The sequence below is a fragment of the Staurois parvus genome, unplaced genomic scaffold, assembly GCF_062004578.1.
Source record: "Staurois parvus isolate SC_StPar_1 unplaced genomic scaffold, SC_StPar_1.0 ptg002141l, whole genome shotgun sequence".
Classification (NCBI taxonomy): domain Eukaryota; kingdom Metazoa; phylum Chordata; class Amphibia; order Anura; family Ranidae; genus Staurois; species Staurois parvus.
In genome coordinates, this window is record NW_028319937.1 from 76,533 (window position 1) to 103,745 (window position 27,213).

Below are 27,213 nucleotides of genomic sequence, written 5' to 3' on the forward strand. Positions count from 1 at the left end.
CTGATGGAAGGAGGTTTGCACCCAAAATCTCAGGATACATGGCCCCATTCATTCTGTCCTGTACATGGATCAGTCATCCTGGTCCCTTTGCGGAGAAACAGCCCCAAAGCATGATGTTGCCACCCACATGCTTCACAGTAGGTATGGTGTTCTTTGGGTGCAACTCAGCATTCTCTCTCCTCCAAACACGACGAGTTGTGTTTCTACCAAACAGTTGTATTTTGGTTTCATCTGACCATATGACATTCTCCCAATCCTCTTCTGGATCATCCAAATGCTCTCTAGCAAACTTCAGACGGGCCCCGACATGTACTGGCTTAAGCAGGGGGACACGTCTGGCACTGCAGGATCTGAGTCCCTGGCGGCGTAGTGTGTTACTGATGGTAGCCTTTGTTACGTTGGTCCCAGCTCTCTGCAGATCATTCACTAGGTCCCCCCGTGTGGTCCTGGGATTTTTGCTCACCATTCTTGTGATCATTTTGACCCCACGGGGTGAGATCTTGCGTGGAGCCCCAGATGGAGGGAGATTATCAGTGGTCTTGTATGTCTTCCATTTTCTAATTATTGCTCCCACAGTTGATTTGTTCACACCAAGCTGCTTGCCTATTGCAGATTCAGTCTTCCCAGCCTGGTGCAGGTCTACAATTTTGTTTCTGGTGTCCTTCGACAGCTCTTTGGTCTTCACCATAGTGGAGTTTGGAGTGTGACTGTTTGAGGTTGTGGACAGGTGTCTTTTATACTGATAACAAGTTCAAACAGGTGCCATTGATACAGGTAATGAGTGCAGGAGGAGGAGCCTCTTAAAGAAGAAGGTACAGGTCTGTGAGAGCCAGAAATCTTGCTTGTTTGTAGGTCACCAAATACTTATTTTCCACCATAATTTGCAAATAAATTCTTTCCAGATCAGCCAATGAGATTGTCTGGATTTGTTTTCTCATTTTGTCTCTCATAGTTGAGGTCTCCCTATGATGCCAATTACAGGCCTCTCTCATCTCTGTAAGTGGGAGAACTTGCACCATTGGTGGTGACTACATACTTTTTTTCCCCCCTGTATGTATCATGGAACGGTCACTCAGAAGGTAACGAGATGAAGATCTAGAAGAACATGTGATGTGCATCCTACTAGGGTGATCTATAGACGATAAGCCTTCGATTCCTCTGAATTCACGATAATCCATTATCTGATTCCTAGGATTCCATCTACACACTGTGATGTTCATGAAGGAACAGAAGACAACGAACTTGTCAGGTCATACAGTATGGGACTTTATATCAGAGGAATACAGAAGGAAACTTCACTGCTCACATCGATTATTTCTGCCCACACAGCCATTTGGAGGACGCCGAACGGTTCTTTATTTTAATACGATTGCAACATGTTCACCGTGTCAATGTCCACCTTTTTCCCGATCCATGTCATCTAATAAATACACTATTGCATTCCCTCCTGCAGTGATACATTACTCCGCACAGGATCTATCAACCACCTTTCAGGCGGCTTTGTACTAGTCAACTGCCATTCTGTACTTACGAGTACCGGTGAGGGAATGGAAAAGGATCAACATGGATGGAGGAGAATGAATGGAGTACCAGTGAGGGAATGGAAATGGATCAACATGGATGGAGGAGAATGAGTGGAGTACCGGTGAGGGAATGGAAATGGCGCAACATGGAAGGAGGAGAATGAGTGGAGTACCGGTGAGGAAATGGAAATGGCCCAACATGGAAGGAGGAGAATGAGTGGAGTACCGGTGAGGGAATGGAAATGGCGCAACATGGAAGGAGGAGAATGAGTGGGGTACCAGTGAGGGAATGGAAATGGCGCAACATGGAAGGAGGAGAATGAGTGGGGTACCGGTGAGGGAATGGAAATGGATCAACACGGATGGAGGAGAATGAGTGGAGCACCAGTGAGGGAATGGAAATGGATCAACACGGATGGAGGAGAATGAGTGGAGCACCAGTGAGGGAGCGGAAATGGCGCAACATGGATGGAGGAGAATGAGTGGGGTACCAGTGAGGGAATGGAAATGGATCAACACGGATGGAGGAGAATGAGTGGGGTACCAGTGAGGGAGCGGAAATGGCGCAACATGGATGGAGGAGAATGAGTGGGGTACCAGTGAGGGAATGGAAATGGCGCAACATGGATGGAGGAGAATGAGTGGAGCACCAGTGAGGGAGCGGAAATGGCGCAACATGGATGGAGGAGAATGAGTGGAACACTGGTGAGGGAATGAAAATGACGCAACACGGATGGAGGAGAATGAGTGGAACACTGGTGAGGGAATGAAAATGACGCAACACGGATGGAGGAGAATGAGTGGAGTACCAGTGAGGGAATGAAAATGACGCAACACGGATGGAGGAGAATGAGTGGAACACCGGTGAGGGAATGTAAATGGCACAACATGGATGGAGGAATGCAAGAGGGAAAATGGTGAGAGAACAATGATGCAATAGGGATGGAAGAATGTGAAAGTGGCACTCTTCTTGCCCCTCCCCCGTTTCTATGTCTTCATGCCTAGTTGAGTCCCTTTGCCTTGTTTCTCTGTTCTATGCAAGAAAACTACAAAAACATAGGAATTGGGGTGCAGAAGAATGATAGCGGGTGCTCTGGACTGATGAGACAAAATGCAAAATATATGGCTGTAGTGGGAGGCAGTTTGTTGGGGGAAGGGCTGGAGAGAGGTACAATAATGAGTATATGCAGCCAACTGTGAAGCATGGTGGAGGTTCCTTGAAAGTTTGGAGCTGCATTTCTGCACATAGGGTTGGAGATTTGCTCAGGATCAATGCTAAAAAAATCCAGGCAGATACTTCTGCATCATCCATACCATCAGGGAGGCCTGTGATTGGCCCCAAATGTACTCTACCGCATTATAACCCTCCCCCCCAAACATCCAGCCAATGTCATTAGGAACTATCTTCAGTATAAAGAAGGAGTTGGGGAAGTGATGGTTTGGCCCCCACAGAGCCCTGATCTCACCATCATGGAGTCTGTCTGGGATGACATGAAGAGACAGAAGGATTGGAGGTGGCCGACATCCACAGAAGATCTGGGGTCAGTCCTCCGAGATGTACAGAGAGCGACCGACCTGCCGAGGTCCTTCACTGGGTGCAAGGCAAAGGGGGGTCACCCCAATACTGATCACAGGATTTGGGGAGGAGGAGGTCACCCCAATACTGATCACAGGATTGGGGGAGGAGGGGGTCACCCAAATACTGATCACAGGATATGGGGAGGAGGGGGGTCACCCCAATACCGATCACAGGATATAGGGAGGAGGGGGGTCACCCCAATACTGATCACAGGCTATGGGGAGGAGGAGGGTCACCCCAATACCGATCACAGGATATAGGGAGGAGGGGGGTCACCCCAATACTGATCACAGGCTATGGGGAGGAGGAGGGTCACCCCAATACTGATCACAGGATATGGGGAGGAGGGGGGTCACCCCAATACTGATCACAGGATATAGGGAGGAGGAGGGGGGGTCACCCCAATACTGATCACAGGATATGGGGAGGAGAGGGGGTCACCCCAATACTGATCACAGGATATAGGGAGGAGGGGGGGTCACCCCAATACTGATCACAGGCTATGGGGAGGAGGGTCACCCCAATACTGATCACAGGATATGGGGAGGAGGAGGGTCACCCCAATACTGATCACAGGATATGGGGAGGAGGGGGGGTCACCCCAATACTGATCACAGGATATAGGGAGGAGGAGGGGGGGTCACCCCAATACTGATCACAGGATATGGGGAGGAGAGGGGGTCACCCCAATACTGATCACAGGATATAGGGAGGAGGGGGGGTCACCCCAATACTGATCACAGGCTATGGGGAGGAGGGTCACCCCAATACTGATCACAGGATATGGGGAGGAGGAGGGTCACCCCAATACTGATCACAGGATATGGGGAGGGGGGGGTCACCCCAATACTGATCACAGGATATGGGGAGGAGGGGGGGTCACCCCAATACTGATCACAGGATATAGGGAGGAGGGGGGGGGTCACCCCAATACTGATCACAGGCTATGGGGAGAGGAAAGTAGACTTTAAAATTAAAGAGTTGAAGGATGTGATGTTACCTTTTGCAGATACCAATGATTATAAAGATCGATCAAAGAATTTACAGGATCATATTGTTAAAGTCGATAAGGATACAAAAAACAAAAAGGTTAAAAAATATAAAAGAGACTGAAGATTATAGGAATAATAGAGTGTATAAATGGCAAGATAAGATCACTACAGATGGGTGTGACTCCCAACTTTCTACACCTGAAAAAATTATTATACCTAATTTAAAATCCCCAACGGTTAATCAAACCACTATATCTCCTCCTAAACAAAAAGTGACATTTCAGAATTCTGGCAATAGAACACCTGAAAATGTTCATGATAAATCACCTCATCAATATGGATATAGTGGTAGACCTTCAAGAGGTTTTCCTAATTATAGAGGTCAAGGTGGATATAGGGGTAATGGATATAGGAGAGGAGGTTATCAAAACCAACATTTTTTTTCCACCGAGGGGGGGTTTTTCATACCATCACCGGGGGTGGAATATGGCACCAAGGGGTTACAGACCACAGGAGAAAGATTGGAGAGAACAAGGGAATTATGGCAGAGAAGAGGGAACAAGAAATACAGAGGCAAAAGAGGAGGAAGGAGACAAAAAGAGAAAAAGAGAATAATAGGGGCAGGAATCTATAACTTGAGTGATGTTACTTTTTCTGAAAGAGAAATTAAAGTTTTGGACCTTGGTTTGAAATATATACCTAGGACGAATTTAAATAAATTCGATGTTTTTATTGATTTGCAAAAATTTGTGAGAAAACTTAATATTAAAAATTTTTTTGAATTAAATAATTCTCAAGGAAACAATCCTACTTCATCTTCTCATGGTTTTCAAAATAGTGGTTTAAAAAATGCTTCTACATTTAACCCCAAGATTTCTGGAAATGCTTTTCTGGAGGTATTTAAAAATATGGTAGAAAATGAGATTAAGAGTATTGATGTTAAAAATTCGTACTGTATTCCACCAGATATAAAATTGGGTATTGAGGATCTTGAAAAGAGAAAGAATATAGTAATTAGAAGTGCTGATAAAGGGGGAAGTATTGTTGTTTTAAATAAGAATGACTATGAAAAAGAAATGAAGAGATTATTACAATCTGAAGATACATATAAAATTTTGCAAAAAAATCCCAATAAAAACTTAAATTACTACTTAAGTGTATTATCAACAAAGGAAAAGAGTTGGGGGTATTGACTGAAAAAGAAGCAAAATATTTATTGATTAAACATCCGAAAATACCTACTATATACCAGCGTTTTTCAACCACTGTGCCGCGGCACACTAGTGTGCCGTGAGATATTGTCTGGTGTGCCGTGGGAAAAATTCCAATTTCATCTGTAACATGTGGCTTCGGCTCACAAATAGACCAATCATTAGAATCTAATGATTCAGTGGTCGGCAAGCCGCGGCTCGCGAGCCACATGCGGCTCTTTACCCAGTCTAATGCGGCTCTTCTGTGTGCCGGGCGCCTGCTCCCCTCCCTCCTCTCGGTCGGCCGCTCCCCTGCCTCCTCTCGGTTGGCAGCCCCAAAAGTCCGCGCGGACCTTTTAATCCGGCTTGCGGATGTGGCTGTCAGGATGTGTGTAGGCGGGGCAGCGTGCCGAACGTGAGGGGAGGGGAGCTAGGCTCCTCTCACAGTCCGCCCTGAAGACCCGAACGGCGCGGGAAGACAGCGAGAGGAACGCAAAAGGTAAGTGAATTGACACGGGGGACTTGGCTTACTAGAAGGGGGGGGGGGGAATAGTACTGTGGGGGATGAAATACTATATGAGGGATGAATTACTTTATGAGGGATGAAATACTATATGGGGGGATGAAATACTATATGGGGGATGAATTACTATATCAGGGATGAATTACTATATGAGGGATGAAATACTATATGGGGGGATGAAATACTATATGGGGGGATGAAATACTATATGGGGGGATGAATTACTATATGAGGGATGAAATACTATATGGGGGGATGAAATACTATATGAGGGATGAAATACTATATGGGGGATGAATTACTATATGAGGGATGAATTACTGTATGAGGGATGAAATACTATATGGGGGGATGAAATACTATATGAGGGATGAAATACTATATGAGGGGATGAAATACTATATGGGGGGATGAAATACTATATGGGGGATGAAATACTATATGAGGGATGAAATACTATATGAGGGATGAAATACTATATGAGGGATGAATTACTATATGAGGGATGAAATACTATATGGGGGGATGAAATACTATATGGGGGGATGAAATACTATATGGGGGGATGAAATACTATATGAGGGATGAATTACTATATGAGGGATGAAATACTATATGGGGGGATGAAATACTATATGGGGGGATGAAATACTATATGAGGGATGAATTACTATATGGGGGGATGAAATACTATATGAGGGATGAATTACTATATGAGGGATGAAATACTATATGAGGGATGAAATACTATATGGGGGGATGAAATACTATATGAGGGATTAATTACTATGCTTACTATGGGGGAATATTACTATACTTACTATGGATGACACATACACATCATTCATCTACTCTTGGTCCGGCCCCCGGGTCCAATTATAAAATACTTTATTATTTCATAATAAAGTAATTATAAAATAATTTCTTTGTGTTTGATTCCTATTCAAGAGAATTACTTTATATATAGTCAATATAGGCACAGAGGTAAATTTTTTTAACATTTTCTAATGGTGGTGTGCCTCGTGATTTTTTTCATGAAAAAAGTGTGCCTTTGCACAAAAAAGGTTGAAAAACACTGCTATATACTATTTACCAAAAATACACAAAAATAAGGAGAACCCACCGGGGAGACCCATTGTGAGTGGGATAAATTCTTTATTTGCAAGAGTTGGTGAATATGTTGATACTTTTCTGAAAAACATTGTTATGACAAATAGGGCTTTTCTGAGAGATGGTGGACATCTTATTAACATCCTTAAAGAATTACATAATGTTGATAATTGTATGTTGGTTACTATAGACGTAGAATCTTTATATACTAACATCGATCAAAATGATGGAATTCATGCTGTAAAATGGGCCCTTAAACATAAATCACTCCTGAAAAGATCGCAGAGGAAATTTGTTGTTGAATTACTTGAATTTGCGATGAATAACAATTTCTTTTGGTACAACAACACTTTTTTTTTCAGCAATGTAAGGGTGTTGCCATGGGAGCTAAGTATGCTCCCAGTGTGGCAAATCTGGTAATGGATAAATGGGAGGAAGAAAGTATTTTCAATAAATGGCCAGAGATGGCGCTATACAAGAGGTATATTGATGACATTATAATGGTATGGGATGGATCCAGAGAAAAGCTCGATTCCTTTATGGAATATATTAATATGAACCGCTATGGATTGAGATTCACTGTTATGAGTGATTTTGAGCAAATTCATTTTTTGGATCTGGTCCTATATAAAGATAATGGCCAAATTTGTACCAAAACTTACTTCAAGGAAGTGGACAAAAACAGCTATATACCTATTTCTAGTGGACATCATCCAAATTGGTTATATAGCACTCCAAAAAGTCAGTTTACCAGATTAACCCCTCGCCTACCCGGCACTTCTACCCCCTTCCCGCCTACAGAGCACTTCTACCCCCTTCCTGCCTACCCGGCACTTCTACCCCCTTCCCGCCTACAGGGCACTTCTACCCCCTTCCTTACCAGGCCAATTTTCAGCTTTCAGCGCTGCCGCACTTTGATTGACAATTGCGCGGTCATGCAACATTGTACCCATATGAAATTTTGATCATTTTTTTCTCACAAATAGAGCTTTCTTTTGGTGGTATTTAATCGGCACTGGGCGCTTTACTTTTTGCGCTATAAATTAAAAAAAGTGCAAAAAATTTGAAAAAAAAAAAAAGTTTATTTGTTTCTTTTATAAAATTTTTCAAACAGGTATTTTTTCTCCTTCACTGATTTGCGTTGATGAGGCGGCACTGATGGGCACTGATAGGCGGCACTGATGGGCACTGATAGGCAGCACTAAAGGGCACTGATAGGCAGTACTAATGAGGTGGCACGGATAGGCGGCACTGATAGACAGCACTAATTAGGGGTCACGGATAGGCGGCACTGATATGCAGCACTGATAGGTGACACTGATGATGGGTACTGATAGACGGCACTGACTGGCATCACTTCTGGGCACTGACTGGCGGCACTGACTGGCACAACCCCTGGGCACTGACTGGTGGCACTGACTGGCAGCACTGGTGGGTGGCACTGGTGGGTGGCACTGGTGGACAGCACTGGTGGGTGGGCACAGGTGGGTGGCACTGGTGGGCACAGGTGGGTGGCGCTGGTGGGCACAGGTGGGTGGGCACAGGTGGGTGGCACTGCTGGGCACATGTAGGTGGCACTGCTGGGCACAGGTAGGTGGCACTGCAGAGTGGCACAGGTGGGGGCACTGCTGGGCACAGGTGGGGGCACTGCTGGGCACAGGTGGGGGCACTGCTGGGAATGGGTGGGCGGGGCTAGTGGGCGCACAGCTGATCGGAACTTGCGGGGGTCACTGCTGGGCACCGATCATCAGGGCACTGATCATCAGTGCCCTGATGATCGGTGCCGATCCCCGCTCTGACAACTGCCGGTTCTCGGCAGTACATTCCTCACGATCTGACAGCGTGAGGAAAGTGCAGCCGAGAACCGGCACTTGCATTTTCCTGTGATCAGCGTGTCATTGGACACCGCTGATCACGTGGTAAAAGGCCGGTGGGATCGGCCTTTCACCACATCTCGTGATCAGCTGTGTCCGTAGGACACAGCGATCACGGAGATCGCCGGGTGCGCGCCCCCTGGGGCGCGCAGGAGAGCGCGTTCTGGGAGGACGTCATATGACGTCCACTCAGAACTGGCCGGCCGCGGTGAAGCCGTCATTCGGCTATGCGCGGTCGGCAAGTGGTTAAAAAGAAATTGTAGCGCTAACAAAGATTTCTTCGACCAATCTGAGGTGTTAATTGAAAGATTTCTAGAGAAAGGGTATGATAAGACCTTTTTGATTAAAGAGAGAAATTCGATTGGTATTAAAGATAGGGAGACGTTTCTTGGAAATAGAAAGGCTCATTTGGGATTTGAAAATAATGTACCCTTTATTACTAACTATAATATGCAATACAAAAATATTGAACGAATTTTTAAAAAATATTGGCCCATTTTGTTAAAAGATGATATACTAAATAAATTCTTATCTAAAACTCCTAAATTCATTTATAAGAAAAATAAGTCTCTTAGGATGAAAGTGGCTCGCAATGTCATCGAACCACCCAAAAAAGTTCGATCTGTTTCCAAATTTAAATGGTTTTTTTCCCTTGTAGGAAGTGTAAAGTTTGTAGGACTGTAAAAGTTGGTAATAATAAAAAAAGAAAGTCATTCTGCTCCTCATTTTCCAAAAAAGAATATGATATTAAATCCCTGATTACATGCAATTCTACACATGTGATTTATGTTTTAGAATGTCCGTGTCATTTGAGATATATTGGGAGAACTGGGAGATGTTTAAAAACAAGAATAGGCGAACATATAAGAAACATAGTAAAAGGATTCGATAAACATAGTGTATCCAAACATTTCAAATTGGTACATAATTGTGATCCGAGCTTACTTACCTTTTATGGGATCGAGATGGTAAAACCCCATTGGAGGGGCTCGGATTTGGTTAATGAGATTTCCAAAAAAGAGACGTTTTGGATTTATGAACTAAATTCCTTGCAACCATTCGGGTTAAATGTCGATATAGATTTGAATTGTTTTCTCACAAATTTTTAATTTTTATGCTATTTTAAGTATATTTTTATATAGGCAACTGTTTAAAGATGATATATGGGAGATTGTATGTTTTTTGTACAATTTTTGCATTATTTTTGTATTATTACTAGAGTTCCCCTTTATTTGTGTTGAAAGTGTTACTGGCCCTTTAAGTTCCCTTTTTGAAACACAGTCTTAGAGGGTGCTGGCCCGTTAATGTATTTACTTATTTAATTTATTTATCATTAGTGTTTTATTCAAATTTCTTTTTATTCTATTTTTGTTCTCTTGTTTTAAAGTTTTTTTTGCTTGTGATGGCAAATATATTGGATACATTGTATATCCTTTGTGGACTCCTGTCATCGATGGGGCGGCTTGCTTTGCTTGATTCCCCATTGATGTCAGCTGTTCGTTTCCTGTGAGTGAATATTTAAGGAGGTTGAGACGTCTCACATCTATCCGCTCCGTGAGGACGTCGATGACGAAACGCGTAGGGCGGAGCTTGATTGATGTGACGTCATTACGTTTTTGGCTGCCAGCTATTGCACATGTGCTGAGTAGTCAGGCTCGTTTATGTGATTGCTGTTATGCTGTTGATGCTGGTGTCGGCTGGGACACCTCTTGAGTAAGTGCAATGAGTACCTAATAAAGGAATTGGTTTTTATAATATTGCACCATGAAGTCTTTCTGTTTCTCTCGAGTGCTTGGCATTTCCCCCCATGGATACGTTTGAAGGTGGTCCTTTATCTATTGGAGAAGTGGATTTTCGATTAACTACAAAGTTTTTCATCCTGTTATTTCGATCGATGAGGATCGGTGTGTTGCAGAGTTTCCGTTTCTGAAGATATATTTATGGATGATCTGCCATTATATTATCAAGGTTTTTTGGTGAAAATTTTTCATATTTAGACACTTTTTTTGCATAAAAGTTTTTTGGACTTAAAAGTTTTTTAAATTTTTTTTGTGGTATTGGCATATATATATTTTTTTCTGGACTTATGATTTGATGATTTCTTTATATATATTTATATATTTATACACATTTACTAGCGCAAATTATTTATTTATTGGTACACTTTATATATGGTGATTTTTGCAGCTGGTACACTATTAGTAAGTTATATAATTTTGACCATAGGCGCTATTATTAATTTTTCTTATGGGGAGAGGAGGGTCACCCCAATACTGATCACAGGATATGGGGAGGAGGGGGTCACCCCAATACTGATCACAGGATATAGGGAGGAGGGGGGGGTCACCCCAATACTGATCACAGGATATGGGGAGGAGGGGGTCACCCCAATACTGATCACAGGATATGGGGAGGAGGAGGGTCACCCCAATACTGATCACAGGATATAGGGAGGAGGGGGGGGGGGTCACCCCAATACTGATCACAGGCTATGGGGAGGAGGGGGGTCACCCAAATACTGATCACAGGATATAGGGAGGAGGGGGGTCACCCCAATACTGATCACAGGATATGGGGAGGAGGAGGGTCACCCCAATACTGATCACAGGATATAGGGAGGAGGGGGGGGGTCACCCCAATACTGATCACAGGCTATGGGGAGGAGGGGGGTCACCCAAATACTGATCACAGGATATAGGGAGGAGGGGGGGGTCACCCCAATACTGATCACAGGCTATGGGGAGGAGGGGGGTCACCCCAATACTGATCACAGGATATGGGGAGGAGGGGGTCACCCCAATACTGATCACAGGATATGGGGAGGAGGGGGTCACCCCAATACTGATCACAGGATATAGGGAGGAGGGGGGGGTCACCCCAATACTGATCACAGGATATGGGGAGGAGGAGGGTCACCCCAATACTGATCACAGGATATGGGGAGGAGGAGGGTCACCCCAATACTGATCACAGGATATAGGGAGGAGGGGGGGGGGTCACCCCAATACTGATCACAGGCTATGGGGAGGAGGGGGGTCACCCAAATACTGATCACAGGATATAGGGAGGAGGGGGGTCACCCCAATACTGATCACAGGATATGGGGAGGAGGAGGGTCACCCCAATACTGATCACAGGATATAGGGAGGAGGGGGGGGTCACCCCAATACTGATCACAGGCTATGGGGAGGAGGGGGGTCACCCAAATACTGATCACAGGATATAGGGAGGAGGGGGGGTCACCCCAATACCGATCACAGGATATGGGGAGGAGGAGGGTCACCCCAATACTGATCACAGGATATAGGGAGGAGGAGGGTCACCCCAATACTGATCACAGGATATGGGGAGGAGGAGGGTCACCCCAATACTGATCACAGGATATGGGGGGTGGTCACACTAAATATTGATTGGATCTGGATTTCTCTTCCTTTACTTTCCATTTTGTTAATTGATAAAAATTAAACTATTAAGGCAGGCCACAGACGGTCGATAAACGAAAAATCGGTCGGCCCCGTTACCGATGCCGCCACCCATGTCCATGAAAAATGGACGTTTTTTGCGGATTTTCCAGCATGACTGATAAAAATAAATGAGGAGATCTGCGAAAAACGGCCGATGTGCTGGCCCCACTAACGGGGTGATTATCGGCTGGACAAAAATTCGGCCGACAAATGACCCGTCTATGGCCTGTATAACACTTCGATGTCTGAAATCATTCTTCATTCGCAGCATCTCCCCTGCCTAAGACTTTTGCACAGTAGAGTACCTGGTTATTCTTCTTCTTACCTCTGGTGGCCATGTATACATTGTTATATACTCACCGCCCTGTGGGAGCTGTACAGGTATATACTGTATACAGGACACACTCCATATATATATATACTGTATACAGGACACACCCCACATATATATATATACTGTATACAGGACACACCCCACATATATATATATACTGTATACAGGACACACCCCACATATATACTGTATACAGGACACACCCCACATATATATATACTGTATACAGGACACACCCCACATATATATATACTGTATACAGGACACACCCCACATATATATATACTGTATACAGGACACACCCCACATATATATATACTGTATACAGGACACACCCCACATATATATATACTGTATACAGGACACACCCCACATATATACTGTATACAGGATTGGTGCTCATTATATACATTGTTTATTATTGGTATTGCTCTGTTCTGTGGACGACATACACACAGTATACACCGTATACAGGACACCCCACATATATATATACAGGATTGGAGCTCATTATATACATATATTATCATTGCTCTGTCCTATGGGAGACATAGATATATATATATACTTTATACTGTATATATGACTGGTTGTTACATTGTTGCTATTATCTCTGCTGGTCCCCATACACATGGTTGTTCTCCTCGCTGTGCTCGGTGGGGGCTGACCACGTATATACTGTATACACCGGGTTGGGGGGTCGTCTCTCAGTCCAGAATCAGCTTCTTATTGTGTGTCAGCAGCTTCACCCGTCTCAGGTGTCTCTGGATCTTATCCACCAGGTTCTCCCCGGCCTCAGGGATCTGCCAGTCTGTCCGAGGCTCGCTGGTGTCCCTGCGGAGGAGAACAGAACGCGTGAGACCAGAGGACCGGTCACCAGGAACAGAGGACAGAGGACAGGTCACCAGGAACAGAGGACAGAGGACCAGTCACAGAGGACAGAGGACCGGTCACCAGTAACAGAGGAGAGAGGACAGAGGACCGGTCACCAGTAACAGAGGAGAGAGGACCGGTCACCAGTCACAGAGGACAGAGGACCGGTCACCAGTCACAGAGGACAGAGGACAGAGGACCGGTCACCAGTAACAGAGGAGAGAGGACCGGTCACTAGTAACAAGAAGAGGACAGAGGACCGGTCACCAGTAACAAGAAGAGGACAGAGGACCGGTCACCAGTTACAGAGGACAGAGGACCGGTCACCAGTAACAAGAAGAGGACAGAGGACCGGTCACCAGTAACAAGAAGAGGACAGAGGACCGGTCACCAGTAACAGAGGACAGAGGACCGGTCACCAGTAACAAGAAGAGGACAGAGGACCAGTCACCAGTAACAGAGGACAGAGGACAGGTCACCAGTAACAGAGGACAGAGGACCAGTCACAGAGGACCGGTCACCAGTAAGAAGAAGAGGACAGAGGACCAGTCACAGAGGACAGAGGACCGATCACCAGTCACAGAGGACAGAGGACCGATCACCAGTCACAGAGGACAGAGGACCGGTCACCAGTAACAAGAAGAGGACAGAGGACCGGTCACCAGTCACAGAGGACAGAGGACAGAGGACCGGTCACCAGTCACAGAGGACAGAGGACCGGTCACCAGTAACAGAGGACAGAGGACCGGTCACCAGTCACAGAGGACAGAGGACCGGTCACCAGTAACAGAGGACAGAGGACCGGTCACCAGTCACAGAGGACAGAGGACCGGTCACCAGTCACAGAGGACAGAGGACCGGTCACCAGTAACAGAGGACAGAGGACCAGTCACAGAGGACAGAGGACCGGTCACCAGTAACAGAGGACCGGTCACCATTAACAGAGGACAGAGGACCGGTCACCAGTAACAGAGGACAGAGGACCGGTCACCAGTCACAGAGGACAGAGGACCGGTCACCAGTAACAGAGGACAGAGGACCGGTCACCAGTCACAGAGGACAGAGGACCGGTCACCAGTCACAGAGGACAGAGGACCGGTCACCAGTCACAGAGGACCGGTCATATGGAAGGTGTGGATATCGTCAGGATTGGGACATCTATGGGACATGACACTGCAGGATTCATCGGTCAATCGAGCACAGTGGGAATACAAGGCCACCTCTGATCACCGCCGATCCCAACTGCTGCATTTGGGTTACTCATCCCTCCTCACTGATAATGACCGGTCCTCTTACACTGGGGACCAGACACCCCGATACCCCCCAATACTCACGTGTCACCCCGACCGCCATCTTGTATCAATGGAAATTCCGCTCTCAGCATTTGTGGTGTCAGCAGCACTCGGCAGTGGGCCTCATCCGCTTCCCTGAAGATACACAAAGGCCGGTGAATGTGCATGGAGCCAAGAAGAGTCTACAGAGTCCTTTTCCTGGAGTCCATTGAGGGGCTCAGGATTTCAGATTCTGTCGGGTTATACTGCCATCTACAGAAGGAAAAGATGCTGGCAAACAAAAACAGGTGGGCCGGCTTGGGATAGCCCCTCCTATTCCCAGCATGCCTCAGTTTTGTGGTAAAGTGGTACCAACAGCAAGAACAACACCATGGTGGAATGGGCCGTGTCCTTCATTGGACTCCAGTCCCATTTTCTTCCTCCTCCATTGATGGGCACAGGAATGCAGATACTGTTGGGACATCCAGTGGGCAACTGAACAACCTCCCGCTGGACCAATGAAAGAAATCTGGGGAACGGCCTGCAGCCCAGGAGCCACCTGAAGGGCCCATGCAGGAATCTGACACCCGATGATGCCAAGCCCCTGGACTTGAAGGGGGAAGAGTCACCGACCAAAGAAGGGACCAGAGAATCAGCCTGATGCTGGTGGCCAGGAGGAGAATGATCACCTCCAGTGGGGGAGGACTCTATACTGGAGGAACCCATTAACCTGAAGAGTACAGCCGATCGACCAGAACCCACCAGAAACAGGAGGAACAAATTCCCCCGAAGGGAAGAAAAGGACCCACCACCATTCCCACCAAAAACAGGAGGAACAAATTCCCCCGAAGGGAAGAAAAGGACCCACCACCATTCCATGGCCAACGATGAATGGTCCTGGTGGTCTGACACCGAGATGTTTATGAGGAATCTGTAGTGAAGATGTTCTGCCGACGTTTCTACCCCAAATATCTGGGATTTGACGTTTTGGATCCTCTGACATGAGCAGTGCACTCCGTTACCGATCTCCTGTTCTCGTGGTCTGAGTAGAGGAGTGCCCACCGTGGTCTTCATCTGAAGAATAGATCTACGAGAGGAAAGTCAGCTTGTGGTTGTCTATTATAGACCAACGCACCAATCAGCAAAGCACACAGCAACAAGGAGCCCCCCGTGGTTGGAGGAGAAGGGGCGTGGCCTGGCTTGGCCTAGTCAGAGCCCTGATTTCAACCCCACTGAAACTCTGTGGAATGATTGAAGCCGCCGCCCACAAACCGGCACCACCCAATGGCACTGAACCTGAGCCGTTCTGTAAAGAAGAGCGGGCGAATATCGCAGAGTCTGGAGGTGCGAAATCCCAACAGACTGAAGGCTGGAATTACAGCAAAAGGGGGACCCCGGGGGGGTGGGGGGGATTCAGGGATTCTGTTTTTGAATTTTCTGATGGTGTTTTGTCTCTCACTTGGATGTTATAAGTTGCATAGAGCTGGATAAAACAAAAACGGTGTCTGTCTTCATTTTAGGCTGCAAAGCAACAAAATGGGAATATTTCAGAGGTGACGATTCTTTTCTATTCCCGATGTACATTCTGTAATTATGGTTCAAGGAAAGAACCGGAAACTTGAGGCTTGCTGGGAGTAGGCGGGTTATCCTGGGCTGGCTCACATTTCCTTGTTTGCCAGAGTCCAATCTTCCTGTAGGAGGCAGTATAACCCAACAGAATCAGAATTCCTGTGTCCCTCAATGGAGGAGAATCTAATAATGTAATACAATGATACACCGTGTCCCCGTGGGGTCCATATGAGTATATACCGTGTCCCTGTGGGGTCCATATGAGTATATACCGTGTCCCCGTGGGGTCCATGTGAGTATATACCGTGTCCCCGTGGGGTCCATGTGAGTATATACCGTGTCCCCGTGGGGTCCATGTGAGTATATACCGTGTCCCCGTGGGGTCCATATGAGTATATACCGTGTCCCCGTGGGGTCCATATGAGTATATACCGTGTCCCCGTGGGGTCCATGTGAGTATATACCGTGTCCCCGTGGGGTCCATGTGAGTATATACCGTGTCCCCGTGGGGTCCATATGAGTATATACCGTGTCCCTGTGGGGTCCATAGGAGTATACACCGTGTCCCCGTGGGGTCCATATGAGTATATACCGTGTCCCTGTGGGGTCCATAGGAGTATACACCGTGTCCCTGTGGGGTCCATAGGAGTATATACCGTGTCCCCGTGGGGTCCATATGAGTATACACCGTGTCCCCGTGGGGTCCATGTGAGTATACACCGTGTCCCCGTGGGGTCCATGTGAGTATATACCGTGTCCCCGTGGGGTCCATGTGAGTATATACCGTGTCCCCCTGGGGTCCATGTGAGTATATACCGTGTCCCCGTGGGGTCCATGTGAGTATATACCGTGTCCCCCTGGGGTCCATGTGAGTATATACCGTGTCCCCGTGGGGTCCATGTGAGTATATACCGTGTCCCCGTGGGGTCCATGTGAGTATATACCGTGTCCCCCTGGGGTCCATGTGAGTATATACCGTGTCCCCGTGGGGTCCATGTGAGTATATACCGTGTCCCCCTGGGGTCCATGTGAGTATATACCGTGTCCCCGTGGGGTCCATGTGAGTATATACCGTGTCCCCGTGGGGTCCATGTGAGTATATACCGTGTCCCCGTGGGGTCCATGTGAGTATATACCGTGTCCCCGTGGGGTCCATGTGAGTATATACCGTGTCCCCGTGGGGTCCATGTGAGTATATACCGTGTCCCCGTGGGGCCCACGTGAGTATATACCGTGTCCCCGTGGGGTCCATGTGAGTATATACCGTGTCCCCGTGGGGTCCATGTGAGTATATACCGTGTCCCCGTGGGGTCCATGTGAGTATATACCGTGTCCCCCTGGGGTCCATGTGAGTATATACCGTGTCCCCGTGGGGTCCATGTGAGTATATACCGTGTCCCCGTGGGGTCTATATGAGTATATACCGTGTCCCCGTGGGGTCCATGTGAGTATATACCGTGTCCCCGTGGGGTCCATGTGAGTATATACCGTGTCCCCGTGGGGTCCATGTGAGTATATACCGTGTCCCCGTGGGGTCCATGTGAGTATATACCGTGTCCCCGTGGGGTCCATGTGAGTATATACCGTGTCCCCCTGGGGCCCATGTGAGTATATACCGTGTCCCCGTGGGGTCCATGTGAGTATATACCTTGTCCCCGTGGGGTCCATGTGAGTATATACCGTGTCCCCCTGGGGCCCATGTGAGTATATACCGTGTCCCCGTGGGGTCCATGTGAGTATATACCGTGTCCCCGTGGGGTCCATGTGAGTATATACCGTGTCCCCGTGGGGCCCATGTGAGTATATACCGTGTCCCCCTGGGGTCCATGTGAGTATATACCGTGTCCCCCTGGGGTCCATGTGAGTATATACCGTGTCCCCGTGGGGTCCATGTGAGTATATACCGTGTCCCCCTGGGGTCCATGTGAGTATATACCGTGTCCCCGTGGGGTCCATGTGAGTATATACCGTGTCCCCGTGGGGTCCATGTGAGTATATACCGTGTCCCCGTGGGGTCCATGTGAGTATATACCGTGTCCCCGTGGGGTCCATGTGAGTATATACCGTGTCCCCGTGGGGTCTATGTGAGTATATACCGTGTCCCCGTGGGGTCCATGTGAGTATATACCGTGTCCCCGTGGGGTCCATGTGAGTATATACCGTGTCCCTGTGGGGTCTATATGAGTATATACCGTGTCCCCGTGGGGTCCATGTGAGTATATACCGTGTCCCTGTGGGGTCTATATGAGTATATACCGTGTCCCTGTGGGGTCCATGTGAGTATATACCGTGTCCCCGTGGGGTCCATGTGAGTATATACCGTGTCCCCCTGGGGTCCATGTGAGTATATACCGTGTCCCCGTGGGGTCCATGTGAGTATATACCGTGTCCCCGTGGGGTCAGAGTGATCAGTGCTGGCAGATCATGTCCTCGCCCGCCCAATACAATCCCCCCCCCCCCCCCCAGAGTGATCAGTGCTGGCAGATCATGTCCTCGCCCGCCCAATACAATCCCCCCCCCCCCCCCCCCCAGAGTGATCAGTGCTGGCAGATCATGTCCTCGCCCGCCCAATACAATCCCCCCCCCCCCCCCCCCAGAGTGATCAGTGCTGGCAGATCATGTCCTCGCCCGCCCAATACAATCCCCCCCCCCCCCCCAGAGTGATCAGTGCTGGCAGATCATGTCCTCGCCCGCCCAGTACAATCCCCCCCCCCCCCCCAGAGTGATCAGTGCTGGCAGATCATGTCCCCCCCCCCAGATCTCCCGGACTCGGACTGCCCGGTGTATGATGGACGATGATATGAACAGTCCGCAGGGTGAGGTCACTGTAGGGAGTACTCACCTTGGCTCTAGGTCATCCTTGTCCTCCTCCGGTAAGTGGCTGAGTGTGGGAGGAGCGTCTGTAGGGAGCAAATCCGCACTGAAGGGGTCACACCTGAGAACAGAATGTAAGCAGCTGATTGGTGCATTAAGAGAAGCTGGGCGGTGATCTCTGGTGCCCCACCCACATCACCTTGTCAGTGATGACACGGGGGGGGGGGGGGGAGAAGGAGCGGAGCAGGTACAGAAGAGGGGGACAATGATAACACGGGGGGGAGAAGGAGCAGAGCAGGTACAGAAGAGGGGGACAATGATAACACAGGGGGGAGAAGGAGCGGAGCAGATACAGAAGAGGGGGACAATGATAACACGGGGGAGGAGCGGAGCAGGTACAGAAGAGGGGGACAATGATAACACGGGGGGGGAGAAGGAGCGGAGCAGGTACAGAAGAGGGGACAATGATAACAACGGGGGGAGAAGGAGCAGAGCAGGTACAGAAGAGAGGGACAATGATAACACGGGGGGAGAAGGAGCGGAGCAGGTACAGAAGAGAGGGACAATGATAACACGGGGGGGAGAAGGAGTGGAGCAGGTACAGAAGAGGGGGACAATGATAACACGGGGGGAGGAGCGGAGCAGGTACAGAAGAGGGGGACAATGATAACACGGGGGGGAGAAGGAGCGGAGCAGATACAGAAGAGGGGGACAATGATAACACGGGGGGGAGAAGGAGCAGAGCAGGTACAGAAGAGGGGGACAATGATAACACGGGGGGGAGAAGGAGCGGAGCAGATACAGAAGAGGGGGACAATGATAACACGGGAGAAGGAGCGGAGCAGGTACAGAAGAGGGGGACAATGATAACACGGGGGGGAGAAGGAGCAGAGCAGGTACAGAAGAGGGGGACAATGATAACACGGGGGGGAGAAGGAGCGGAGCAGGTACAGAAGAGATGGACAATGATAACACGGGGGGGGGGGGAGAAGGAGCAGAGCAGGTACAGAAGAGAGGGACAATGATAACACGGGGGGAGAAGGAGCGGAGAGGGTACAGAAGAGAGGGACAATGATAACACGGGGGAGGAGCGGAGCAGGTACAGAAGAGGGGGACAATGATAACACGGGGGGGAGAAGGAGCAGAGCAGGTACAGAAGAGGGGGACAATGATAACACGGGGGGGAGAAGGAGCGAGCAGATACAGAAGAGAGGGACAATGATAACACGGGGGAGGAGCGGAGCAGGTACAGAAGAGGGGGACAATGATAACACGGGGGAGGAGCGGAGCAGGTACAGAAGAGGGGGACAATGATAACACGGGGGAGGAGCGGAGCAGGTACAGAAGAGGGGGACAATGATAACACGGGGGGGAGAAGGAGCAGAGCAGGTACAGAAGAGGGGGACAATGATAACACGGGGGGGAGAAGGAGCGGAGCAGATACAGAAGAGGGGGACAATGATAACACGGGGGGAGGAGCGGAGCAGGTACAGAAGAGGGGGACAATGATAACACGGGGGGGAGAAGGAGCAGAGCAGGTACAGAAGAGGGGGACAATGATAACACGGGGGGGGGAGAAGGAGCGGAGCAGATACAGAAGAGGGGGACAATGATAATACGGGGGGAGGAGCGGAGCAGGTACAGAAGAGGGGGACAATGATAACACGGGGGGGAGAAGGAGCGGAGCAGGTACAGAAGAGGGGGACAATGATAACACGTGGGGGAGAAGGAGCGGAGCAGGTACAGAAGAGGGGGACAATGATAACACAGGGGGGAGAAGGAGCAGGTACAGAAGAGGGGGACAATGATAACACGGGGGGGGAGAAGGAGCGGAGCAGGTACAGAAGAGGGGGACAATGATAACACGGGGGGGGAGAAGGAGCAGAGCAGGTACAGAAGAGGGGGACAATGATAACACTGAATCGGGGGTGGGGGGTAGTGGATGTGCCACTATCACTGGAGTCCACAGCTCGGGCCCCGGGGCCCGTCATTGCTGGCCCATGCTGTGAGCGGTGTGTGCCTCTTGCATGCCTAGATCAGCGGCAGGTCAAGAGACGTTGGGTGGGTGGGGGGAGGAGGGGCCCTGGGAGGTGGGCTGTATGGGGCCCCATGATTTCTAATGGTGGCTCTAATTTCGACCATCAGATGGGTTCAGACGTTTCCCTTCCCCCACATTTCATACACGGAGTGCAGAGTCCCGGGATCCGGAGTGATGATGTCAGACTCTTACCAGCGCGGTCTGTGGCCCCCGGCGGTCGGAAGGGACACAGACAGGGCGACAGGTGGGAACTTCTTCCAGCTCATCACCCCCCGAATGATCTCCTATGGACAACAGAAAGAGAAAACTTTGATATTTGGAGCCGACTCCGGTCCAGGTGTCCCCCTAACAATGTGGCCCCTCTTGTACCTCGCGGTTCAGGAACTTCCTCTGGGTGGTCCCCGCAGTGTCACGGGGGGCCGGGTACTTTGGCAGCGGGCACAGATGATATTCCACATCGGTTTCGGAGTACCGCAGAGGCCTCTTAAAGGCCACCAATCCAGGAGCCGGGTTCTACAGAAGACACCAGTTAGTGATCCGGATCTGATGACATCACTGTGGTAGATGACAGCCGACAGTCACCATTCTACACCCCAGTGCTGAACTCCAGGCAGGAGAAGCTGCAGGAGCTCATTCCTCTCACTCTGCTCTCTCCTCCCATCAGCATGCCACACAGAACACATCATTCTGGTCCCACCCACAGCTTGTGATTGGACAGTGAAAGGAGAAGGAGCACAGTGATGAGCTCATCCCGCCATCGCTCTGCTCTCTCCTCCCATCAGCATGCCACACAGGTCACAAAGCAAGGAGGGACAGAGCGAGGAGGGACAGAGAGGGGAGGGACAGAGAGGGGAGGGACAGAGCGGGGAGGGACAGAGCGGGGAGGGACAGAGAGGGGAGGGACAGAGAGGGGAGGGACAGAGAGGGGAGGGACAGAGAGGGGAGGGACAGAGCGGGGAGGGACAGAGCGGGGAGGGACAGAGAGGGGAGGGACAGAGAGGGGAGGGACAGAGAGGGGAGGGACAGAGCGGGGAGGGACAGAGAGGGGAGGGACAGAGCGGGGAGGGACAGAGAAGGAAGGGACAGAGAAGGGAGGGACAGAGAAGGGAGGGACAGAGAAGGGAGGGACAGAGCGAGGAGGGACAGAGAAGGGAGGGACAGAGCGGGGAGGGACAGAGCGGGGAGGGACAGAGCGGGGAGGGACAGAGAGGGGACGGACAGAGAGGGGAGGGACAGAGAGGGGAGGGACAGAGCGGGGAGGGACAGAGAAGGGAGGGACAGAGAGGGGAGGGACAGAGAAGGGAGGGACAGAGAGGGGAGGGACAGAGAAGGGAGGGACAGAGCGAGGAGGGACAGAGAAGGGAGGGACAGAGCGAGGAGGGACAGAGAAGGGAGGGACAGAGCGGGGAGGGACAGAGCGGGGAGGGACAGAGCGGGGAGGGACAGAGCGGGGAGGGACAGAGAGGGGAGGGACAGAGCGGGGAGGGACAGAGAGGGGAGGGACAGAGCGGGGAGGGACAGAGCGGGGAGGGACAGAGAGGGGAGGGACAGAGAGGGGAGGGACAGAGCGGGGAGGGACAGAGAAGGGAGGGACAGAGAAGGGAGGGACAGAGAAGGGAGGGACAGAGCGAGGAGGGACAGAGAAGGGAGGGACAGAGCGGGGAGGGACAGAGCGAGGAGAGACAGAGCGAGGAGGGACAGAGCGGGGAGGGACAGAGCGGGGAGGGACAGAGCGAGGAGGGACAGAGAGGGGAGGGACAGAGCGGGGAGGGACAGAGCGGGGAGGGACAGAGCGGGGAGGGACAGAGCGAGGAGGGACAGAGAGGGGAGGGACAGAGAGGGGAGGGACAGAGCGGGGAGGGACAGAGCGGGGAGGGACAGAGCGAGGAGGGACAGAGAGGGGAGGGACAGAGAGGGGAGGGACAGAGAGGGGAGGGACAGAGAGGGGAGGGACAGAGAGGGGAGGGACAGAGAGGGGAGGGACAGAGAGGGGAGGGACAGAGAGGGGAGGGACAGAGCGGGGAGGGACAGAGAGGGGAGGGACAGAGCGGGGAGGGACAGAGAGGGGAGGGACAGAGCGAGGAGGGACAGAGAGGGGAGGGACAGAGAGGGGAGGGACAGAGCGGGGAGGGACAGAGCGGGGAGGGACAGAGCGGGGAGGGACAGAGCGAGGAGGGTTGGAGTAAGGAAGGTTGGAGCAAAGAAGGTCGGAGCGAGGAGGAATAGAGTGAAGAGGGTCAGAGTGAGGAAGGTTGTTGAGAACAGGGTTGGAACGAGGAGGAACAGAGTGAGGAGGGTCGGAGCGGACCTACTGTGTTCTTTGTCCAGGACTACATTACATCAGTGCTGGTGATCAGAGCGCAGTCAGTGCTTTTGCATGAGACACGTGAGGAGCGGAGAGAAGCGGAGAGGAGCGGTGAGGAGGGGAGAGGAGCGGTGAGGAGGGGAGAGGAGCGGTGAGGAGGGAAGAAGAGCGGTGAGGAGGGAAGAAGAGCGGTGAGGAGGGAAGAGGAGCGGTGAGGAGGGGAGAGGAGCGGTGAGGAGGGGAGAGGAGCAGAGAGGAGGGGAGAGGAGCGGAGAAGCAGTGAGGAGGGGAGAGGAGCAGAGAGGAGGGGAGAGGAGCGGAGAAGCAGTGAGGAGGGGAGAGGAGCGGTGAGGAGGGGAGAGGAGCGGTGAGGAGGGGAGAGGAGCAGAGAGGAGGGGAGAGGAGCGGAGAAGCAGTGAGGAGGGGAGAGGAGCAGAGAGGAGGGGAGAGGAGCGGAGAAGCAGTGAGGAGGGGAGAGGAGCGGTGAGGAGGGGAGAGGAGCGGTGAGGAGGGGAGAGGAGCGGTGAGGAGGGGAGAGGAGCAGAGAGGAGGGGAGAGGAGCGGAGAAGCAGTGAGGAGGGGAGAGGAGCAGAGAGGAGGGGAGAGGAGCGGAGAAGCAGTGAGGAGGGGAGAGGAGCGGTGAGGAGGGGAGAGGAGCGGTGACGAGGGGAGAGGAGTGGAGAGGAGCGGTGAGGAGTGGAAAGGAACGGAGAAGCGGTGAGGAGGGAAGAGGAGCGGTGAGGAAGGGAAAGGAGCGGTGAGGAGGGGAGAGGAGCGGAGAGGAGGGGAGAGGAGCGGAGAGGAGGAGCGGAGAAGCGGAGAAGCGGTGAGGAGGGGAGAGGAGCGGTGAAGAGGGGAGAGGAGCGGTGAAGAGGGGAGAGGAGCGGTGAAGAGGGGAAAAGAGCGGAGAGGAGCGGTGAAGAGGGGAGAGGAGTGGAGAGGAGCAGTGAGGAGAGGAGCAGAGAGGAGCGGTGAAGAGTGGAGAGGAGCGGTGAGGAGAGGAGCAGAGAGGAGCGATGAGGAGCAGAGAGGAGTGGAGAAGAGCTCCATTCAGCCGACTCCTGAGCTCACACACAGACTGTGGACTTGTGAAAAAGTGAGAAAATTTTGCGCTGCTAAATAAATCAATTCTAAAACACAGAAATATATGTATAAAGATATACAAGCTGCTGCAAACACATACAATGCGTGTTCATCACATGTGAAATACATGTAATGTGTCGTGCTGCTCTGCTGCAAAAACATCCAAACATAAAAACAACATGAAGTCCAACAACACACATGTGAGGAAACAACGTAAATGTCCAACAACAAGAAAACGAAGGAAAAGATTTCAGCCAATCAGGATGGAGAGAACCTCATTTCTGCTGGGGAGTGTTGTTGGACTTCATGTTGATTTCATGTTTGGATGTTTTTGCAGCACGACACGTTATCTCTACAGACTATGGATTGGGACTTGAATATAATAATAGTAACGATGGTAGATCTGACCACTCACAAAGACGTGCATTGGGTGGAAGTCGGGGGGGTTCAGCAGTTGCTCCGGAGGGCTCAGTGTGAGGCAGGTGGCCATGGAGCATTCCTCTTCTCTCATATTCATCCTCTGACTCAGCGCTGCTCTCGGGATATCAGGATTGGAGATCGGCACAAGCTCATCCTGCCGGCAGAGAAAAGGCAGACATTGGGGGAAGGTTGGTGTGGCCCCTCCATAGACTGAGGCCCCAGAAAGTGATACATTGTGCTGGGAGGGCAATTATTACCTCTGCACCGCTCCTCAGTGGTCGTGGCAGCCGAAGGGAGTGGTAGGTGGAGGCCGAGAGTGTACTGACCGGCTGATATCCCATCAGTTTATAATGCTGAGGAACCTGAGAAGAAGACAGAGCGATCGATAATAGTGATCAGAAGACAGAGCGATCGATAATAGTGATCAGAAGACAGAGCGATCGATAATAGTGATCAGAAGACAGAGCGATCGATAACAGTGATCAGAAGACAGAGAGATCGATGATAGTGATCAGAAGACAGAGCGATTGATAACAGCGATCAGAAGACAGAGCGATCGATAACAGTGATCAGAAGACAGAGAGATCGATGATAGTGATCAGAAGACAGAGCGATCGATAACAGTGATCAGAAGACAGAGCGATTGATAACAGTGATCAGAAGACAGAGCGATCGATAATAGTGATCAGAAGACAGAGCGATCGATAACAGTGATCAAAAGAGAGAGCGATCGATAACAGTGATCAGAAGAGAGAGCGATCGATAACAGCGATCAGAAGACAGAGCGATCGATAACAGCGATCAGAAGACAGAGCGATCGATAACAGTGATCAGAAGACAGAGCGATCGATAACAGTGATCAAAAGAGAGAGCGATCGATAACAGTGATCAGAAGAGAGAGCGATCGATAACAGTGATCAGAAGACAGAGCAATCGATAACAGTGATCAGAAGACAGAGAGATCGATAACAGTGATCAGAAGACAGAGCGATCGATAACAGCGATCAGAAGACAGAGCGATCGATAACAGCGATCAGAAGACAGAGCGATCGATAACAGCGATCAGAAGACAGAGCGATCGATAACAGCGATCAGAAGACAGAGCGATCGATAACAGCGATCAGAAGAGAGAGCGTGTGCAGTGCTGTGTATATGATGGGCGTGTGCAGTGCCGTGTATATGATCGATGTGTGCAGTGCCGTGTATATGATGGATGTGTGCAGTGCCGTGTATATGACGGGCGTGTGCAGTGCCGTGTATATGATCGATGTGTGCAGTGCCGTGTATATGATGGGCGTGTGCAGTGCCGTGTATATGACGGGCGTGTGCAGTGCCGTGTATATGATGGGCGTGTGCAGTGCCGTGTATATGATGGGCGTGTGCAGTGCCGTGTATATGATCGATGTGTGCAGTGCCGTGTATATGATCGATGTGTGCAGTGCCGTGTATATGACGGGCGTGTGCAGTGCCGTGTATATGACGGGCGTGTGCAGTGCCGTGTATATGATCGATGTGTGCAGTGCCGTGTATATGATGGGCGTGTGCAGTGCCGTGTATATGATCGATGTGTGCAGTGCCGTGTATATGATGGGCGTGTGCAGTGCCGTGTATATGACAAGCGTGTGCAGTGCCGTGTATATGATCGATGTGTGCAGTGCCGTGTATATGATGGATGTGTGCAGTGCCGTGTATATGACAAGCGTGTGCAGTGCCGTGTATATGATGGGCGTGTGCAGTGCCGTGTATATGATGGGCGTGTGCAGTGCCGTGTATATGATGGGCGTGTGCAGTGCCGTGTATATGATGGATGTGTACAGTGCCGTGTATATGATGGGCGTGTGCAGTGCCGTGTATATGATGGGCGTGTGCAGTGCCGTGTATATGATGGGCGTGTGCAGTGCCGTGTATATGATGGGCGTGTGCAGTGCCGTGTATATGATGGGCGTGTGCAGTGCCGTGTATATGATGGATGTGTACAGTGCCGTGTATATGATGGGCGTGTGCAGTGCCGTGTATATGATGGGCGTGTGCAGTGCCGTGTATATGATGGGCGTGTGCAGTGCCGTGTATATGATGGGCGTGTGCAGTGCCGTGTATATGATGGGCGTGTGCAGTGCCGTGTATATGATGGGCGTGTGCAGTGCCGTGTATATGATCGATGTGTGCAGTGCCGTGTATATGATGGGCGTGTGCAGTGCCGTGTATATGATCGATGTGTGCAGTGCCGTGTATATGATGGGCGTGTGCAGTG

At 50.3% G+C, this 27,213-nt stretch overlaps 1 protein-coding gene across 1 annotated transcript in view; it reads right to left on the bottom strand.

The window, feature by feature from the left end:
- Nucleotides 1-12,981: 12,981 nt before the first annotated feature.
- Nucleotides 12,982-27,213, bottom strand: part of LOC149432432 (cilia- and flagella-associated protein 221-like) — a 54,972-nt gene continuing 40,740 nt past the window's right edge. The window contains exons 13-19 of the mRNA XM_089665207.1: nucleotides 25,220-25,324; nucleotides 24,958-25,116; nucleotides 21,524-21,667; nucleotides 21,347-21,438; nucleotides 19,145-19,237; nucleotides 14,797-14,889; nucleotides 12,982-13,423 (exon numbers count right to left, since the gene is read on the bottom strand). Of these exons, the coding sequence (XP_089521333.1) occupies nucleotides 13,297-13,423; nucleotides 14,797-14,889; nucleotides 19,145-19,237; nucleotides 21,347-21,438; nucleotides 21,524-21,667; nucleotides 24,958-25,116; nucleotides 25,220-25,324 (813 nt within the window). The 3' untranslated portion in view covers nucleotides 12,982-13,296. The remainder of the gene's footprint in view (nucleotides 13,424-14,796; nucleotides 14,890-19,144; nucleotides 19,238-21,346; nucleotides 21,439-21,523; nucleotides 21,668-24,957; nucleotides 25,117-25,219; nucleotides 25,325-27,213) is intronic.